The sequence below is a fragment of the Pseudonaja textilis genome, chromosome 4 (genome assembly GCF_049901715.1).
Source record: "Pseudonaja textilis isolate UNSWEBS1 chromosome 4, rPseTex1.2, whole genome shotgun sequence".
NCBI lineage: Eukaryota > Metazoa > Chordata > Lepidosauria > Squamata > Elapidae > Pseudonaja > Pseudonaja textilis.
In genome coordinates this window covers 91,655,216-91,667,635 of record NC_141993.1, presented here as the reverse complement: position 1 = coordinate 91,667,635, position 12,420 = coordinate 91,655,216, and the positions used below count along the sequence as shown (strand labels likewise).

The 12,420-nt window shown below is 51.6% G+C and overlaps 1 protein-coding gene across 1 annotated transcript in view; it reads right to left on the bottom strand.

Moving 5' to 3' along the window:
* LOC148125949 (uncharacterized) overlaps positions 1-12,420 on the bottom strand; it is a 100,928-nt gene that overhangs the window by 49,247 nt on the left and 39,261 nt on the right. Inside the window, exons 3-4 of the mRNA XM_087932080.1 lie at positions 11,361-11,426; positions 8,754-9,179 (exon numbers count right to left, since the gene is read on the bottom strand). Coding sequence (XP_087788206.1) covers positions 8,754-9,179; positions 11,361-11,426 — 492 coding nt within the window. The remainder of the gene's footprint in view (positions 1-8,753; positions 9,180-11,360; positions 11,427-12,420) is intronic.

Here is a 12,420-nt window from a genome sequence, read left to right as displayed (position 1 = left end):
TAGTCCAGTTCAAGCAGGAGACCCTTACAGGATCCATAAAATGACAGAGTTGGAAAGGACCCTGGAGGTCATCTAGTCCAGCCCCCTGCTCAAGCAAGAGATCCTCGCAAGGGTCATAGAATGACAGAGTTGGATGGGGACCTTGGAGGTCATCCAGTCCAGCCCCCTGCTGAAGCAAGAGGATTATAGAATGACAAGAGTTGGAAAGGATCTTAGTATGACAGAGTTGGAAGGGACCTTGGAGGTCTTCTAGTCCAGCCCGCAGCCTTCAGTAGTTGTGGGTACTCCATTACTGGTGGTTTTTAAGACTGTCTCAAATTGTATAGCGCAAGCGGTCTTCAAACTTGGCCGCTTTAAGACTTGTGGACTTCAACTCCCAGAATTCCTCCTCCAGTCATGGTAGCTCAGGAATTCTGGGATGTGTTATATATATATATATATATGTGTGTGTGTGTGTGTGTGTGTGTGTGTGTGTGTGTGTGTGTGTTTTCTGAGGTTCTCATGGGTATTTGTATGTGGATCTTTGTTGTTCGGCTTCCCTCGCACAGAAGATTCAAGTAGCCTAGGCAACGCTTCGATGAAGTCTCATTCATCATCTTCAGGCTTCTGTCTTCAGCTCTGTGCTTCTCAGAGTGATGTGAGATTGCAGCTGCTTCCTCCTTTTAACTGCCAGTGGGGGTGGGACTTGATTGGGTGGGGGCTTGGCTGTGTTCTGATTGGCTGGGGTGTGTTCTCATTGGTAGGGGTTTGGCTGTGTTCTGATTGGTTGGGGTTAGTCGTGTTCTGATTGGTTGGAGGCGTGTTCTGTTCAGGTGGGGCTTGGCTGTGCTCAGCCAAACCCCTACCAATGAGAACACACCCCAGCCAATCAGAACACAGCCAAACCCCTACCAATGAGAACACACCCCACCCAATCAGAACACACAAGCTGCCCCACCCAATCAAGTCCCACCCCACTGGCAGTTAAAAGGAGGAAGCAGCTGCAATCTCACATCACTCTGAGAAGCACAGAGCTGAAGACAGAAGCCTGAAGATGATGAATGAGACTTCATCGAAACGTTGCCTTCAGATACTTCAATCTTACGCGGAGAAAACCCGAATAACTAAAGATCCATATATATATATATATATATATACACACACACACACACACATTTAGAAGGATTTGAATAATGATATTATTATGTATGCTTAAACAATACGGTGATTGGCTTTAGAAGTAGTTGTTGGAATGCTGACTAATTAAACAATGAAGGATCATAAACTATTATAAATATGTGTATCAATATTAGGACTATACTGTATATACACAAATGTGATGAATATAAGGGATGTGATGAATGTTGTTATTTCTCTTTGCACCAAAATGTATGATGATTAGGTGCCCCATTCTTTATGTATTGATGATTGTAAATAGAATAAATAAATAAAAACTTCCAAAAAAAAAAAAGGAATTCCACAAGTCTTAAACTTGCCAAGTTTGGAGTCCCTTCTTATGCAAGGGGTTGGACTAGAAGACCTCCAAGGCCCCTTCCAGCTCTCTCAAAACGCCATGCGAGGGAATCCGCAGCCCGTGACAAATGCCGAGATAAACCAGCATCAAACCTCCATATAAGGGCATTCAGGCTTGTTGGAGCAAAAAAAAAAAAAGTGCAAAAAAAAATATATATGAAGCAATTGACTTCCAAGCATTCCATTCGGTTTGCGAGTGTGTTTTGCACACTTACGGAAACTTTAGGGTCTCCGCCCTTGGAAGGGAGGGGCCTGGATGCATCCCGTCCTTTGACCTGCCCTATACAGGTAGTCCTTGACTTACAACCTCTCGTTTAGTGACCAAAATTACAACAGCCCTGAAAAAAGGATTTTGCACACTTTAATGACCGTCGCAGCATTTCCCAGTCACATGATCAAAATTCAGACACACACACACACACACACACACACACACATACCCCAGCAACTGACTCGTACTTACGACGGTCGCAGCGTCTCGGGAGCAATGTCAACGGGCCAGCAGGATTCACTTAACGACCGTGTGACTAACTTTAATGACTGCAGTGATTCACTTAACCATGGGGGCTAGAAAGGGGGCGGACCACTGTCTCGCTTAGCGACAGACAGGCCGGGTTCCACTGCGGTCGTAAGTCGAGGACTACCTGCATTCCAAAGGTTGGGTGAGAAAAAGAGAATTTCGCTCTTTTAATCGAATTCTTTTTTTAAAAAGTTCCTTGCTTTGGGGTGAGGGGTGTCTTTCATCTCACCCCTCCCTCTCCATCGGACCCGGGACCTCCCCAGGACACTGTAACCGTCGTAAGTGCGAGCCGTTTGCCAACATCCAAATGATCCACAGCCCCCCGCTTTTATTAAAGGGCCGTCGGGATTTCCGGTCACTAAACGAACGGTTGTAAGTTCCCATGGAGGCATCAAAACCCCCACGCTGGATTCCCTGATCCGAGATCCGCGTTAGCTCGCCCATCGATCTGGTTTCCGTCCGGATCAGGGATCCATTTTTCCATCCGGAAGAGAAAGGGAGCGAACCAAGTCTATCAGAACAGAACCCAAAGGGACCTTGAAGGTCATCTAGTCCAGGGGTCGCCAACCTTTTGGACCTCAGGGACCCCTCAAACTCATCATTTGAAATCCTGCGGACCAGAGACCCCCTGGGAAAATGCCCCCAAAAAAAAGTCTGCAGGAAAATCCCCACCCGCTTTCCTACCGATCGATCGTTCTTTATTTGGGATCGCAGGATACCATCTCCAGCTCCGTTCTCAGGGGGAGAGAAGAGAGAGGAGAGACTTTTGGCTGCATGCAAGGAAAGCAGCAGAAGCTGCAGAAGTCTTTCTTTCTCTCCCCAAACTCCGCTAGAAATGAGTCTTGCCGGCTCAGCCTCTTGGAGCAGGAGGCCTTGCAGGGTCCCAAAGACTCATTTCTGGCAGAGTTTGGGGAGAGAAAGAAAGACTTTGGCTGCTTTCCTTGCGTGCAGCCAAAAGCAGAAGAAGAAAGAAGCTGAAAGAAGCAGCCCGATTGGCCAGGCCAGGCCCGTGGGGCGAATGGGGCAAGTTTCCCTACCGGTTTGGCAATTGTGCACTTTGCGCATGCACGCAGCTTTCCAACACAACTGAGGCTCTGCAGCACCAGTCACCTAAGAGAGGAGAAAGCAGAGAACAGACCGTTCCACACAACCGGTTGTCCAATCTCTTCTTTAAAAAAATCCCCAGAGATGGAGCCCCCCACAACTTCTGAAGGGAAACCATCCCACCGATTAATCGTCCTGCCTGTTTCTCCTTAATTCTAGGTCGCTTCTCCTTGTCACGCCCTAACAGTGGGTGACAATGAACCGGTGGGACTGCTTGCCACCAGAAGTTGTGGGGGCTCCATCACCGGAGGGCTTTTAAGAAGAGACTGGACAGTTAGTTACCTGTCCGTAATGGGACTACGGGGCCTCCTGCTTGAGCAGGGTGGGGTTGGACTAGAAGACCTCAAAGGTCCTAGGATTCTATGATAGGCAGGCAAGCAGGGAAGGGAAGGGAAAGGAAGGGTAGGGAAGGAAGGAAGGAAGGAGGGAGGGAGGGAGGGAGGGAGGGACAGAATAACAGGGTTGGAAGGGACCTTGTAGGTCATCTAGTCCAACCCCCCCCAAGCCGGAAGCACAATACCATATTGGACAAACGGCTGTTTCTTCTAAAAACTTTTTTAAAAAGGAAGGAAGGAAGGAAGGAAGGAAGGAAGGAAGGAAGGGAGGGACAGAATAACAGGGTTGGAAGGGACCTTGTAGGTCATCTAGTCCAACCCCCCAAGCCGGAAGCACAATACCATATTGGACAAACGGCTGTTTCTTCTAAAAACCTTTTAAAAAAAAGGAAGGAAGGAAGGAAGGAAGGAAGGGAGGGGAGGGAGGAAGGGACAGAATAACAGGGTTGGAAGGGACCTTGTAGGTCATCTAGTCCAACCCCACCCAAGCCGGAAGCACAATACCATATTGGACAAACGGCTGTTTCTTCTAAAAAACCTTTTTAAAAAAAGGAAGGAAGGAAGGAAGGAAGGGAGGGAGGGAGGGAGGGAGAGGAGGGAGGGAGGGAGGGAGGAAGGAAGGAAGGAAGGAAGGAAGGAAGGGACAGAATAACAGGGTTGGAAGGGATCTTGTAGGTCATCTAGTCCAACCCCCGGCTGATGCATTGGGGATCTTCCAGCCAAGGCTGGTGACCTAACAAAGGAGGGGGAAGAGAGTCCTGACCCCAATGCTGACTTGATTGTTTTCTACCTCCTCACCCCCTCCCCGAATATCCCTAGAAGTGAGAAGGGTAAAGCACGAGGAAGGAATGCAACAGGAATCAGAATCAGCCGGAAGGGGACTTGGAGGTCTTCTAGTCCAACCCCTGCTCAGGCAAAAGACCCTCCATCATTTCAGTCAAATGGCTGCCCAGTCCCTTCTTAAAAGCCTCCAGTGATGGAGCAGCCACAATTTCTGGTGGCAAGCAGTTCCACTGGTTAATTGTTCTGTCAGGGAATTTCTCCTTCCTTCCTTCCTTCCTTCCTTATCTCTCTCCTTCCTTCCTTCCCTCCCTTCCTCCTTCCTTATCTTTTTCCTTCTTTCCCTCCTTCCTTCCCTCCCTTTCCTTCCTCCCTTGATTTCTTTTTCTTCCTTCCTTCCTCCTTCCCTTTCTTTCTTCCTTCCTTTCCTTCCTCCCTCCCTTCCACACTCATCGAATCTAAGGCTGGAAGGGACTTCAGAGGTCTTCTAGTCCAACCAGGAAACCCTATTTCATTCCAGACAAGTGGCTCTCCAGTCTCTTCTTAAAAGCCTCCAGTGATGGAACAGCCACAACTTCTGGTGGCAAGCAGTTCCACTGGTCCTCACTGTCAGGAAATCTCTCCATTAATTCCAGGTTGCTTCTCTCCTTGATCAGTTTCCATCCATTTCCTTCCTTCCTTCCCTCCCTCCCTCCTTCCTTCCCTCCCTCCCTTCCTTCCTTCCTTCCTTCCTTCCTTCCCTCCCTTCCCTTCCTTCCCTCCCTCCCTCCTTCCTTCCTTCCCTCCCTCCCTCCTTCCTTCCTTTCTTTCCTTTTTTCCTTCCTTCTTTCTTTTCCTTTATTTCCTTCCTCCCTTTTCTATATTACCTTATCTTTCCTTCCTTCCCTCCCTCCTTCCTTCCTTCATCTCTCCTTCCTTCCTTCCTTCCTTCCTCTCCTCCTTCCTTCCTTCCTTCCTTCATCTTTCCTTTTTCCTTCTTTCTTTTCCTCTTTATTTCCTTCCTTCCTTTTCTATATTACCTTCTTTCTTTCCTTCCTTCCTTCCCTTCATTTCTTTTTCCTCCTCCCCCTCCCTCCCTTCCTGACTCATAGAATACCAAGGCTGGAAGGGACTTCAGAGGTCTTCTAGTCCGACCCCTTGCTCAACTAGAAAACCCTATTTCATTCCAGACAAGTGGCTCTCCAGTCTCTTCTTAAAAGCCCCCAGTGACAGAGCAGCCACCACTTCTGGTGGCAAGCAGTCCCACTGGTTAACTGTCTTCCCTGTTAGAAAATTCCTCCTTCGTTCTAAGTTGCTGGATGACTTTCGCCGCTTCTCGTCCTACCCTCCGACGCTTTGGAGAATAGCTTGACTCCCTCTTTTTGGGGGGGCATCCCCTGAGATATGGGGAGGCTGCTATCCTGTCCCTCCAGGCCTTTCTTTTCTCTAGACCGGCCGCGCCCAAATCCTGCAACCCCGTCAGGTTCTAAAGTCCATCAACCGGAAAGAAACGGGAGATTTTTTCCAGGCAGCAAAGCCAAGGATTCATTTGGCTCGTGACCTCCGTTCTTCTTCCTGCCTGACAGGCTCCACAAGTTTATTTTAATTATTATTTTCTTTTGATTTGATTGGTTCTTCGTGGTGTTTTAAGGGAGATTTATTATTATAACATAAAAGACCAGGAAAATAAAGATTTTTATTTTTTTTTCCTTTCAAGGGAGAGGTGAAGTGCAGAACGAAAAAGAGACAAAGCTAAACAAACACACACACACACCCCAAAACCAACACTTGACTTTCCAGAACAGCGCAGAGGGACGTCCTCCGATTTGCAAGTGCTCGCTTAGAGACCGTTTGGAGTTACGGCGGCACGGAGAAATGTGACTTGCGTGGGTTCCTCATACTTACAACCAGCCATGACCCCCATGGTCCTGGAGTCAAGACTCTGCCCCCCCCCTTCCTCTGTTAGGTGACCCAGTCTTGACTGGAACGTCCCCAAATTGTGAGCCGGGGGGGGTTGGACTAGATGACCTCCAAGGTCCCTTCCAACTCTGATGTTCTACTCTATTCTAAGAGTAGAGTAACAGAGCTGGAAGGGACCCTGGAGGTCATCCAGTCCTATTCTAAGAGTAGAGTAACAGAGCTGGAAGGGACCTGGAGGTCATCCAGTCTAACCCCCCGCCCAAACAGAGGAAACCTATGTCATTACTGACAGAAAGCTTCCCTTTTTGGCCTGAATTGACCAGGTAGGTAGGTGATTAGGCAGATGGGTGGATAGATAGGTACAGGTAGTCCTCTATTTACAACCGTTTCCATTTAGTGACCATCCCAAGTTACAACAGCACTGAAAGTTTTTCACACTTACAACCGTTGCGGCCTCCTCCAGGGTCACCTGATTGACCTTCGGACGCTTGGCAACTGACTCACTATTACGACGGTCTCCCGGGATCAGGGGATCCCCTCTGACCAGCAACGCCAACGGGAAGCTGGGTCCACTTAACAATGGCAAAGGATTCGCTTAACAACCGTGGCAGGAAAAGTCGTAAAAGGGGGCAAAACTCAGTTAAACAATGGTCTCGCTTAGCCACGTACATTTGGGGCTCACTTGGGTTCGTAAGTCAAGGACTACCTGTATATAGGCCGCTGGGTAGGTGGATAGCTAGATAGGTTGGGATAGGTAGGTAGGTAGGTAGGTAGCTGGGTGGCTCAGTAGCTAAGTAGGTAGGAGGTGGGTGAGTGGGTAGGTAGGCACGGTATGTAGATAGGTAGTAGGTGGGCAGGTAGATAGGGAGGGAGGGAGGGAGGCAGGTAGGTAGACAGGTAGCACGGTAAATGGGTGGACACGTAGTGGTTAGGTAGGCCAGAGCGTGGATGAGCGGGTGGATAAGTAGCTAAGTAGTTAGGTAGGCAGGCAGGCAAGTGAGGGTAGGTAGAGAGTTAGAGTAGATGAGTGGATGGATAGGTAGGCAGGATATGTAGGTAGGTAGGTAGACAGGTGAGTGGGTAGGTAGGTGGGTGTGTGGTGGACAGGTAGGCCAGTAGGCAGGCCAGAGTATGGGTGGGTGGGTTGATAAGTAAGTAGGTAGGTAAGCAGGTGAGTAGGGAGGGAGGTAGGCAAAGTACATGGATAGGTAGGTAGGTAGAATAGGTAAATATGCAGATGGGTGGGCAGTCAAGTGAGTGGGCAGGTAGCTAGCTAAGTGAATGGAGAGTAGATGGATGGGTGGGTGGGTAGGTAAGTAGGCAGGTGGGCGAGTAGGTTGATAAACAGGTAGGTAGCCAGGTGTGTGAGTAGGAAGGAAGCGAGGCCATTACATGGGTCTGTGGTGGTGGGGTGGACAGGTAGGCAGGGCATGTAAGCAGGTCTCTAGGTGAGGGTGGGTGAGTGGGGCTACCCAGCTAAGGTGAGGTGCCCAGAGCCCATCAAGCGACTTCGCACAGCGCCAGTTCCTCAATCTTTTCCCACTTTCTACTGCCTCCCTGTATCTTCCTGGGGTTAAGACCTCCCAGCACTGGCCGTGTGGGGGTGTCCAGCGGGGAGGGGGCAACCCCCCCTTCCCCAGGGTCTCAGGGCGGGCGCTCCACCTGAGCCAGACCAGCCACGGCTGCCCCCCCGCCCCCACCGGCGCCTGCAGCAAAGCTCCAGCCTGATCCCCTGCTCGAGCTCTTCCTCTGCCCTCCGCTGGGCTGGCAGCCCCCTCCCGGGAGAGAGAGAAGCCCCTCTCCAGCCCTGCCCCTCCCATGGCCCTTTCGCCTCCTCCTGCTGCGTGAGGGGCGTAGGCCCGCGCCCCGGGCCGGCTTCCCAAAGGGAGGACAGGTAGGCCGGAGCCAGGTGTGTAGGCGGAGGAGGAAGAGGAGGCGGCGGGGGCTTCGGGAAGGAAGGCGGCGGTTGTTGGGAAGCTGGCGGCGGGAGCCGAGAAAAGGAGGAGCCGGCGGCGGGGCGGAGAAGGCCATTACATGGGTCTGTAGGTCCCAGGGGTGGACAGGTCCAACGAGGTAGGCAGGGCATGTAAGTAGGTCTCTAGGTGAGTGGGTGGGTAGGCAATGGGTAAAGGGCTACCTAGCTAAGGTGAGGTGCCCAGAGCCCATCAAGCGACTTCGCACAGCGCTAGTCCTCAACTTTTCCCACTTTCTACTGCCTCCCCAGACCTTCCTGGGGCCAAGACCCCCAGCACTGGCCGTGTGGGGGAGAGGGGGGGTGTCCGCGGGGAGGAGGCAACCCCCCTTCCCCCGAGGGTCTCAGGGCGGCTGCTCCACCCGAGCCAGCCCAGCCACGGCTGCCCCCCCGACCGGCGCCGCAGCAAAGCCCAGCCCGAGCCCGCTCGAGCTCTTCCCCGCCCTCCGCTCGGCTGGCAGCCCCTCCCGGAGAGAGAAGCCCCCATCCCATGGCTCCGCCCCCTCCGCCGCGGAGGGGGCTTAGGCCCCGCGCCCCGAGCCGGCTTCCCAAAGGGAGGATCTGCAACCTGGCGCCCGCCGCTCGCCCGCAGCCAAGCAAAGCAGCCGGAGCCGAGGAGACGCGGCCGTACCTGCGGCGGGAGGAGGCGGGGAAGAGGAGGCGGCGGGGCCCCGGGGAGCCTCGGGCGGCGACCAGGCGGCGGTTGTTGGAAGCGGCGGCGGGAGCCGAGAAAAGGAGGAGCCGGCGGCGGGGCGGAGAAGGGCGCCCGCAGCCTCCGCCCTGCCCGGCCGTTGCTCCGCCCGCGGGAAGGACCCGGCTCGTCCCGGAGAAGGGAGACGGGGGTCCTCCGGGCCTTTCCCACCCCCCGCTCCCCGCTCTCTCCTTCCAACGAGGCCCAGAACGGGGAACTCCCAACCGGGCTCCCTCCGCGGCTCTGCCCGCTTCTGCAACCTGGCGCCCGCCGCACGCGCCCTTGGCATCTCCGCTCTGCTGGGAACGATGGGCTCGGGAGTCCCTCCCGGTGGCCCGTGGGGGACAGGGGTGCTCCAGACAAGGGCTGCGTTATATACACCGTGTTGTATCATAGGGACGAGTCGTTGCTGCTCAGCCTGTTAATTTTAATGTTTCCACACCGATTTGGTTGGAAGGGCCCAATAAAATAAATATATGTTTAAGGTTATCAGCCATGGACATTTTTATTCCTGGGAGGAGTTGTCGTAAGGGCTCCCGGAGGCTGCTTTGCCCGGGGTCCATAATGCTGTTAAGACTTCCCCCACCCCCACCCATTCACCCAGGCTTTTATTGTGGGGGGATAGGTCCCCAAAGGTGCTTTTTTTAAGGAGACAACTGGACTTTCTTGGTTTATTTCTTCCTTTCTTTCCGCTTTCTTTTTTTTTACCCCCCTTTAAATACGTTTCGTTTCTCATCCAAGGAGCTTCTTCAGTTCTGACTGGATGGTGGGATAGGGAAGGATTGATTCTCCTTGCAGACAGCTGGTCGTTTGCATCCTTTTAGAGCAAGAGTGTCCAACCTTGGCAACTTTAAGACTTGTGGACTTCAACTCCCAGAATTCCTCAGCCAGCTTTGCCCCGTTGACCCCTGTTTTAGAGGGTCATTGAGGAACGTCTGTCTGTGTCTTCAGGGTCACTTGAGTAGTGCAAACTTTCAAGTGCCTCCACAAAGGAAGGAAAGTCGTTTGCATCCTTTTTAGAAGGTCATTGAGGCCGCCTGGAAGTTTTATCCGTGTCCTCAGGGTCAACTGAGTCATGCAAGTGGGTGCGGCGTCTCACCAACATCATCCATCTCCAGTCTACATCACAGTCCCTTCGGCAATTCCCAGAAGTCTCCACACCCATTTACCCACCACTGAGGACACAGGTAAACCCCCAGGTGGCCTCAATGATTCTTTAAAAGGATGCAAATGACCAGCTGTCTCTTAGGGAAGAGAGAGAGAGATACAAAGATTGTCTGGAAGAGGAGCAGCCGACTTGCCATTTTTCTGAACTGGAACACACACACACACACACACTCACACGCCTCTGAAAGAGACACCGACCCAGTTCTCTCCCAGTGTCATCTCCCCCCACCCCCTCCATCTCACAACCTGCGCTGGTGTAACAGCTGCAGCTCTGACAAAATAAATGGAGCACCCTGCCATTTGAGTATCACGCCAGCCGGATGAATTTTTCCCCACTTTTTTTTATTTTTTATTTTTAAGGATTCTGAGTTCTTTTGGGAAGTTTTCCTCCTTTGGAGGCTGCGCTTTGCAGATGGGATTATTCCCTGGGGTGCCAGGCGTGGCAGAGGAGGATTAAACCCGAGAAGAACTTTACAATGAAATTTTGTTGCCTATGGCTCTCAAAGAATCTCCATCTCTACTATATACCACATAAGCATGACAGGAAGGGAGGGAGGGAGGGAGGGAGGGAGGAAGGAAGGAAGGAAGGAAGGAAGGAAGGAAGGAAGGAAGGAAGGAAGGAAAGGAGGAAGGAAGGGAAGGGAGGAAGGAATGGGAATGAAGGAAGGAAGGAAAAGGAAGGAAGGGAAAGAAGGAAAGAATGGAAGGAATGGGAAGGAAGGAAAGAAGGAAGGAAGGGAAGGAAGGAAAGGAGGAAGGAAGGGAAGGAAGGGAAGGAAAGAAGGAAGACAGGAAGGAAGGAAAGGAAAGAAGGAAGGAAAGGAAAGAAGGAAGGAAGGGAAGGGAGGAAGGAATGGGAATGAAGGAAGGAAGGAAGGAAGGAAGGAAGGAAGGAAGGAAAGAAGGAAAGAATGGAAGGAATGGGAAGGAAGGAAAGAAGGAAGGAAGGGAAGGAAGGAAAGGAGGGAAGGAAGGGAAGAAGGAAGGGAAGGAAAGAAGGAAGACAGGAAGGAAGGAAGGGAAGGAAGGAATACAAAATTATGCATATACCCACATATATGACATGGAGAAACAACACAGTCTACTTTGAACGTATACGTCTACACGGCGAGAAAAGCGAATCTTGCACATTAGCCAGGCGGATGGCCTAGGGAGCAAAGGCTGTTCCAGGATCTGGAAGTCCTGTTAAAAATGCTTCGAAACCTCCTCCCAGAGGGGAGCAACAGAAACAGACCAACGGAGCGAGTATGTGGGGACTCTTAACAACGCTTTGAGCTCCAAGCACACAGCCCTTATAAGAAGCATTCTGACTGACGGGAAGTGAGCTTCCTACAATCTTCTCGGTTGTCCTCCCCACTCTCTGTGGGGGCTTTCTATTACCTGTGGCGCTGCGGCCACCGAACCGAACAGGGGATGCGGTTTGTTAAAACGCTCTCCGTCGTGCCTCTGCAAAAAGCGGCCAGGACAGAAAGAGAAAAGATAACGCTCCGCTCGTCCGATGTAGGAAATGCAGACGGCGGTTTGCACGCTTCGCGAAGGATGACGTGTGGAGAAACCCGTTCAGATTGTGAGTTATATTCCCCCCGTCCCAAGACAATTAACAATGTTGACCTCCTCTACGGCTGCATATTGAGTGGAGTACGACCATGCCGGCTCTTTCTAAAATTTACGATGATCTCCTTCGTTCGATTAGCATTCACAACCAGGTCGCTTTTATTGCATTGTAATTAATTGGGCACTAGATAAATAGTTGGATTGTGGGGTCCCTGGTGCTCTCTGAACTCGGCGGTTTTCTTGCAGACGTTTCATGACCCAACTAGGTAACATCATCAGTGCTAGAAGGGATGGAGGTTTGTGGAGGAAAAGAGGAGGAGGAAGAAGGGAACTAGGAGATCCTTGGTGCTCTCTGTGGTCAATGGATTTCCTGCAGATGTTTCATGACCCAACTAGGGAACATCATCAGTGTTGGAAGGGAATGGGGTTTGTGGAGAGGAGGAGGAAGAGGATGAGGTGGTGGTGATGGAGATGGAGGAGGAGGAGGAGGAGGAGGAGGAGGAGGAGGAGGAAAACTGTGGGGTCCTTGGTGCGCTCTGAGCTTGATGGTTTTCTTGAAGATGTTTCATGACCCAACTAGGTAACATCATCAGTGCTAAAAAGGAGAAAGGTTTTCAGGGAGGGGAAGGAGGAGGAGGAGGAAGAGAGGAGGAGGGGGACTGTGGGGTCCTTGGTGCTCTCTCAGCTGGCTGGTTTTCTTGCAGACGTTTCACAACCCAACTATGCAACATCATCAGTGCTAGGAGGGAGTGGGGGGTTGAGGAGAGGTGGAGGAACGTCTGAATTTTGATCAGATCGCCATGGGGAGGCTACAATGGTCGTAAGTCTGAAAAACAATGCTATAGGGCACTGCACACCAGAACAATAAGACGCAAGGACAGTTTTT